This window comes from Malus sylvestris, chromosome 2 (genome assembly GCF_916048215.2).
Source record: "Malus sylvestris chromosome 2, drMalSylv7.2, whole genome shotgun sequence".
NCBI lineage: Eukaryota > Viridiplantae > Streptophyta > Magnoliopsida > Rosales > Rosaceae > Malus > Malus sylvestris.
This window is the reverse complement of record NC_062261.1, coordinates 16322519-16331061: the sequence shown is the minus strand read 5'-3', so window position 1 is coordinate 16331061 and position 8543 is coordinate 16322519. Positions and strand designations below refer to the sequence as shown.

The following is an 8543-nucleotide window of genomic DNA, read 5'->3' as shown; positions in this document are numbered from 1 at the left end:
GAAAAAAATACCCACCATACAAACCCAGCCCCATCCCCATCGACCGCCATTCTCTCTTGCTCCCCCCCCCCCCCCGGCGCCCGCCGCCGCCGCACCAACTTGACAAACAGCTTCTCTAGGCTTTTTCCTTGGGCATGTATCAGGGCAAAAGCTACCAAGGAACAATAACAATAAAGATCGTATGCGGTATCAGGGCACTGGATAATGAAGTTGAGATTATACCTTTCCTACTAGGTTTACACCATTTATAGTGAGGGGCCTAACTAGAATCAATCCCAGCCAAGCCAAACCAATCCCTGCATCCAGTCCAAGCTAAATCAATTCTACGTATCAAACGATGTCTTGTTCCCAAAATGACCTCCACATTTTTTAATTCTTTTAACTTTCCTTTACTATATAAAAATAAAATATATATAAATAAGTAAAAAAAAATAAACAAATTATTTGTTCTTGGGGACCGACATCCCCCCAAACGGTAAAAACCTAGCCTCAAAACCGTCCCCCAAAATCACAACCGCACCACCACGAGAAAGAGAGTAGACGTTGGCGGACATGGCGATTGGCAACCCATGGCGAGCTGACATCGACGCCGCTGTGGGGGAGGACCGAGAACGTGCGGTGGGTGTGGACTTGATGGGGTTTACATGGGGGAGGGCATTCTGATTGTTCTTTACCAGCCCTCGAACCCAAAGTCATGAGGAATTGAGGATCAATACTATATGGCAATTTACCACCAAGGCTGGGTTGCGATTTTAATTGTTCTTTTTTTTTTTTGGTCAACCATAACAAATATTATGTGGTGAAATTTGATTGGATGATTTTTTTTTTTTTTAACAAACGATAGAATCTAGCTAAGGGGGTGGGGTGGGAGTGGGTTAAGCTTCACACTGAGTTAGTAATAATAACGTGTTGAGAGTCGAACTTAAGAACTTTTAAGAATATTATTAGACCGTAGTACTAATGATCAGATCTTTACAAGTCAGTCTGCATAAGGATAAATTTGTAAATCACATTTTCATCCTAAAGTGGGTGGGATTTAAGACATTGGTGTACCAATAACAGCTAATAATATATGATCTCCACAATTCTATATATATTCTTGCTCACTATCCCACTTTTCCTTGAGATATACGTACGTACCTGTTTCTAGCGTGGGAGAGAGATCACAAAAGCCAAAACTATTCGGTATACGAATTTCCAAGACTAGCTACAGTTCCATGCTCGATCATGGCAAACATGAAGAAACCTAGCAAAGAAAGCAGACTCACAAAGTTCATGAAGGCCCCCCTAAGGGTTTTAATCAAGGCCAGGGATTTCTACATCATGAGCATGACCGAGTGCTCCGGTCAATTCGATTACGGCACGGCCATGGGATGCCCTGGTGCCCAGGTCCCAAGTACTTTGCCTAGAAGCTTCAGCACAAGCTCTACCAGATCAAGCACTGCCGATAACGAAGATTACAGAGAGCTTATGAGGGCTGCTTCTGCTAGGAGCTTAAGGAATAAAATTGAATTTGATCTTTCTCGAAAAGCGCAGCTTCCTAGGCAGCCTCCGGTGGCTGGAGTGCCCAACGCTATGTCTCGCAGTCGAAGTGTTGGAATCGGAAGGATCGACGAAGACAAGGCGTGTGAATTTGAAGAAGAAGTCCAGTTCAAGAGAGATGTGTATCCGAGAAGTAGGAGCTATGCTGTTTCTAGGAGAACAAATTAGAAGGGGTGGCTTCTATAATTATCTTGCATTATTAAATTATATCAAAGTCAAATGTATCATATTGATCTTAATATCCTTTTTAATTTCAAGTGTTTTAGCTAGTTGATTGTCGAATGGGGGTTGTTATATAAGATTTTAGTTATGCAGATTTGAACCAGTATTTCTATGTAAAACACCGTGAAATGAGAGATGTATATTATTGGGTACGTAATGTGTTCATCGGTATCGGAACCGTCAATGTGTTCATCATTTGGATCCATGAGAAGAGGACTGCAAAACTAAATGCATGATAGTTCTAACAATTCTTTAGTTATCAATTATTTTCGTTGGTCTTTACTTATTTCCAAAGAAAATTTATCCTTTTTTTTTTTAATAAAAGTTCAAATGAAGAGATTTGAAGTTAACATAAATTAATGTTTTATTGGTCACTTAATGATCAAGGAATGCACAGATGGTGAATAAATAGATATTAAAATTTAAAATTTTGGTGATCTTATGAAATTTGACATGTGTATATATCGAAAAATGAGTTTTGTTACTGGAAGTTTATCTTGCAATTTGAGTCTAGTATTTTTAAGCAAGTTCCTTCATCTTGTCAACGCTTCCTAATTGTTAATATAGCAAAGGTCACTTGGGGTTGTAACATTTTATTGTGGGTTTCTGTTTTTTTCTTTAAAAAAATTCAAAAATGAGTGACCACAGTGAGAAATCTAACTTCAGAGTTATTTGGTTTCTAAATAAATTTATTAAATACAGTCTAGTTGCGGTTGGATTTTAGCATAAAGTTAGAAAGGAAGATATACAATAACAACTAGTGTTGAAGCCACTAACGAAGGTGATGCAGTATAAGCACGATACATATCGTCCCAGTCAATGTGTTGCTAATTGCTACATCATTCAATCACGCGTTGCACTTCCAATGTGGTGGAGCAAAGTTTGGATGAAGGTATCAAGTGGTGAATTGCCAGGCGGTTAGGACCTTTATTTTCAACTAATTACGTTTTATTTATAAACTATATTTCTATCATTTAATGTAGCTTATAATAATAATATTGTGAATAATAGTTGCATTTTCTTTTTTGGAGATGAGCTCATTTTTCCAGTTGCAAATAACGTATATTCACCATAGAAATTTCATAATCGGAACTATTCAATTGCTTAAACTTTCATTTGAAGATCATCCTTACAAAAAATCATTCGAATCGGATATCGTTTATTCATTTAAATGTATCAATAAATCAAAGGTGCATGTACCAAGTAATTTATTAATGATGAACTGTTTATTTGATACATTTGGATGGCTAAATGATATCCAATTCGATATAAATTTTTGTAAGAGTGATGTTCAAATGAAGATTAAGAAATTGAACAGCTCTGATATGAAATTTTTACGTGCAAGATATGTTATTTGGAAATGGAGGAATAAGCTCATCTCCCAAAGGTGAATGGAAGCATTATTCAAAAACCCCTTTTCTTGTGAGCAAGGTCAACATTTTTTTAGTGAAGAAGTAGAGGTTCCATCATAAACCAATTGTTTATAGGGAATAATCTAACTTTATAAGTCATTGCAAGGCTTCTCATTTCACTCTTTTACCTTCTTATTTCACATGCTCCATCACGTGTAGTGAATTTTTAAGCCAAACATATGAGCAACACGAATTAAATGACGTGGAGCACATGTGGTCATTGGGCTTCACACATGAGCCAACCTGCTCTAATAACATAAAGAAGTTGAGGTTTCACCATAAAACCAATTGACTATAGAGAATAGTACAACTTCTTATAAACCCCGGTAAAATTTCTCCTTTCATTGATATGAGACTTTATTACATTCATATCTGACATTTAGTCGTAATTGTTGGACTTGAGAGGCCATAAGAATCCCCGATTTAATAGGATATATTATCTCCTTGAGATAATGTAATCTGAACAAAAAGATCCCATCACTTTGGACGGTGGTGGCATCATACTGGCATTGGACATATTCTTGCGTGCTGTCGTGCTGAGTCGTATTTCAACTTGATAAATAAGGCTATTTTATATTAGAGAGCACACAAGTCTGCGTTAAGTTTGAGTTCAACGATTCGGAGCTTGGATGATATATATGACTCATTCACAATACAACCACAACTTATCCAGGTGACGCCATCCGTGAAAAACTAAACCAGAAAAAAACACCTAAACTGATGATTATTCACCATGTAACGAAGTGACAGACAAACATAATTACCGATGAAGTATTTAAGCATATAACATTTTTCTTTATAAAAACAGGGATGACGCCACACTTTTTTAAAAGATAAAATAACCTTATAAAACAAGATCCTACCATGCCAATTGAGGGATGGAACTAATTTCAGATGAAAATTACAAATCAATTGAGTCTTTCTGTTTCAATGTCTTTGAGAAACTGAGGACCAAATGCATATTGGTCACAAGATTATATGAGTTTATATTCAAAGTCTTAAAACATTTGACAAATTAATAAAGAAAAACAAGAAATTGAGTTCTCTAATGGTTCATGGATTTTAAGTTAGTTTTGCTTTATTAAGTTGTCAAACATTTTAAGCCTTTGGATCAAAACTCATATAATTTTGTGGCTAATATGCATTTGGTCCTCATAAGTCCTAAAAAAGAGGACCTTAGGAGAGCAGAATGTACAAACCAAATGCAAGACTGACTATAATTATTAGGGGTGCAATTTGGGTTGGGTCAACCCGAATCCGTCCATGTTCAATCCGATTTCAAACCTGATCAAACGTGTTAAAATGAAGTAAAAATCCACCAAGCCCAACCCGACCTCAACCTGGTCATTTATTAGATTGGGTTGGGTTGGGTTGATTATTTCCTAGCCCATGTCAACCCAAACCCAACCTGATTTCTAGCCCGAATTCCCTTATGCATATATTACCCACCCCGCTTCATATTGTTGAAGCATTAAGTAAGGGATGACTACAATCAAATTTTGTTGTTGATTTATGATTGTATAATAAATGATAATGTTGTCTTTACATTTCGTTTGGTTGAAACTTTAGTATTCTCTTGTAATTTTGCTTCAACTTCGCTTGGTTGAAACATTAGAAGTGGTATCCATATTATTTGGTTGAACTTTTCTGTGGATGAAGATGTGTAAAATTGAATTTTAATTAATAGTCTACTATACATTGACGTTGTTTGGGCAAACCCAAACCCGAACCCAACCCAAGTAAGCCCGAACACAATTTAAACCCGAACTCAAATCCGAATTGTGAAAGTTTGGGTTAGGATTGTGTTGACCATTTAATCCGCCCAAACCGCCTGAGTTGCACCCCTAATAATTATGTGATAAATTAGCAAAGTTATCAGCGGTTATATTTCTTTCCATGTAAGTGTAATTAATCATATAATTGGAGATATGGTCCAACAAGAACCATTATCTTTGATGAGTAAAGAAATTTGTCATGAAATTTGATTCTCCTTCTTAAGTGCTTGTATTAATACTTTAAAATCATATTAACTTCATCAAGCCTCATTTGAATGACTACAAGCGCACCTGCCACAAATGTTGTACATCCTGAAGAAATTTGAAAACTTGTAGCATAAGTACAAAGTTATTTTACTTTAATCACTTGCAAGAAATGGATTTGTACGGGAAGAGTATGATCTTTTAAACCGTAGAAAAAGTTCATCCGCTTGGCTCTTTCCATCTTTTGGATTGAGAATTAAAAACAAAACCTAGAAAGAAAAAAAAAACTGATGAGATAGGTCACACAAAAAATGTTTGACATTTGCAACATGTTTGTCCACGTTTAGCAGATACACAGCACAAATCTAAGAAATATCGAAGAAAACTCAGCAAGTTGATCAAGCTTCCCTAAGGCTTTCGGTAAAGGTGAGGGACTTTTATATCCAAAGTATTATAGACTGCTTTGGACACACTACAAGAAAAATTGCCAACGCACATAAAAAATTAAATGTGTCCTATGAGGCTAAGGAAACCAACATATATGCCTATAGATCAATAGCAACAGTGTAGCAACTAAAATATTATATGTGCCCTTTGATGATAAGGCACAATATTGCATTCGTGTCATAGAGTAGCACAAATAGCAGTCTATTTGTGCCTTAATTCTAACAACCATGTCAAATGAGGAGCGTAGAAGGAGAGATGATGAAGGAAGAGGCCAAAGAGCCTCACATTCCCGTCGAGTCATCCAAGATGTGGCTGAGATCTCCAAGCCCATGCATTCCGCAAACATTGATATAAGCAGACAACAACGAGGTAAGGATCGCTTGGACGATTATTTTGTCTATAACAGTGCATTCCTTGATACGTACTTTAGACGTTGTTTTATAATGCAGTGACATTTGTTCAACAAAATCATGATTGTCGTTCGCAACTATGATTCTTACTTTGTGCAAAAGAAAGATGCTTTTGGTGTCATGGCTCTCTTTCCTGAGCAAAAAGTTATTGTTGCCTTATAGATACTTGCATATGGAGTATCTGCAAACCAAGTGGATGAGATATCGAGAATGGAGAAATCAACCATTCTTGACTTCCTGATAAGGTTTTGCTCACAATCAAATCTATCTACACAAAGAGTACCTATGGAGACCTATGACAATGGACTTGCAAAGGCTTCTGAAGAAGGGTGAGATGCGAGGTTTTCGTGGCATGATTGGAAGAATTGAATGTATGCATAGGACTAAGAAAAATTGTCTAAGTGCATGGCAAGCAGCTTATAGAGACAGAAAATGAGCATAAAATATCATTTTAGAGGTGGTGGCATCATTTGATAGATGGATTTGGCATGCTTTTTTCGGTGTTCCAGGAGCTCAAAATGACCTCAATATCCTTGCCCAATCTCCAGTGTTCGACGAGGTGCTACAAGGAAGAGCACCGAAAGTCACATATTGGGTCAATGGGCATAAGTACGATTGAGCATACTACCTAGCAGACGGCATTTGCCCAACGTGGACATCGTTTGTTAAAATAGTGCCATGACCGCGAAGTGAAAAGAAAAAACTCTTCAGAAGCTGTCAAGAGGGGTATAGGAAGGATGTGGAGCATTGTTTTGATATCCTCCAAGCTCGTTAGGCGATTGTCAAAGGTGCTGCCATACTATCTGATTTAGAGTCATTTCGATCCATCATGATGACATTTATCATTCTTCACAATATGATTGTGGAAGATGAGTATAATTATGATGTCATTGATGAATTTGAGTCAGACATGATGAACAATTCCAAAACACAAATATATTGTGTTCATGACGCCACTGAAGAACCCGTTCAACACGAGCATTTAGAAAATGATGGACGTTACAAAGAAAGGATCATTGAACGATATACTTCAATCCAATCCTCATACTATTGCAAAGCCCGGCAAAGTGACTTGATAGAGCACTTGTGGGGATTGAAACAAGCTCAAGAAACTTAAAAACAAGCTTGTGGTAGAAGAAGAATGCTCTTAGTTTGTTTGGTGTGTTTTTTAAGTTCATTTAGTGTGTTTTTTTCATTTGGTGTGTTTATGTAATTTTATTTGGTGTGTTTTTTAAATTCATTTAGTGTGGTTTCTTTTTAATTAGTGTGTTTATATAATTTTTTTTGGTGTGTTTTAGTTTAAATAAAGTACCAAATTAAATAAGGGGTGTGCTATCCACACACCCCTTTTTACTTCTCACACACCCCTTGTTAATTTATGTCCATTAATCTTCTTCAATTCATCCAATCCGATGGCCGAAAACTAAAAAGGTGTGGGAGAAGTAATCACACCCCATAAATACAGATACTCTTAGTTTAAATAAAGTACTAAATTAAATAAATACGAAATTATAAAAATTGACCGGTGGAAATTGAACGGTCCAGAAAAAAGAGCCGTTGAAATCCAACGGCCGAAAGGGTGCCACGTTGCACCCAATAATGGCTAACACAGCCTGTAAAGCGCGGGCCCCACCACTTGAAATCTTGTCGATAATGCGCCCCCATGTGCGCATGTTATGCACATGCCTGATGCAAATTTTTTTATAACATGGCTGACGTCAGCCTTGCATCACTCCCCATCAGGCGCTCGGGCCTTAGACTTATGTCTGAGCTCTCCCACAGGCTCCCCCTTAACCCAATTGCCCGAATGGGCTGGTGCCACTTTGGGAGGAGATTGGATTGCAAATGGAGCCTATCCACCGGGCTAAATAACACACTGAAAGTGCTTTAAGTGGAACATTAACAGCTTACTTATTCACCAAGTATTACAATTGCCCACACTCAAAATTAATAAATAGATATACTTCAATCGTTCAGCCTTTTATCAAACTTCAATCAGATAAACCAATTATTGCCAAAGAAAATGTTAACTAACCTCCAAACCATTCGAATCTCCATTTTCTCCTCCATAGTTAATTCTTTCCACCACTTTGATAGTCAATTAGGTCTGGCAAACGGGTCATGTATGTCGTGTTCGTTTCATTTTTGTGTAACACCTGTTATCTTAATGGGTCCTTAACAAAACAGGTAAAATGATCCGACCCATTATGACCTGCTATGACCCGTTAAGAAAAAAAAAATTCCTTAAATTGCACATACCACACATTGCCACATAAATATTACTTCAAAACATTAAAACACATTTGTCGTTTAAATACTATATCTACACTCGAAAATAAGAGTCAAATAAACAAACATTCATACACTACTAGTCTATTACAAAATATTAAATGTGCAAAGATATGCAAAACGAAAGAGTTTTTGTTTTCAAGGTTGTGAAGCCTTTCTCAAAAGTTTAAACCTTGTCAATGGAACTCAAAGTTTGCATGTTATTCCTTTTACAAAATCCTCAATTTTCATCAATCATCATG

The 8543-nt window shown here is 36.8% G+C and overlaps 1 protein-coding gene across 1 annotated transcript; it reads left to right on the top strand.

Moving 5' to 3' along the window:
• The first annotated feature begins 1065 nt into the window (after positions 1 to 1065).
• Positions 1066 to 1916, top strand: LOC126611183 (uncharacterized). The gene has a single exon (XM_050279375.1). It carries the CDS (start codon positions 1228 to 1230, stop codon positions 1708 to 1710), a length of 483 nt encoding a protein of 160 aa, XP_050135332.1. The 5' UTR covers positions 1066 to 1227; the 3' UTR covers positions 1711 to 1916.
• Positions 1917 to 8543: the final 6627 nt, after the last annotated feature.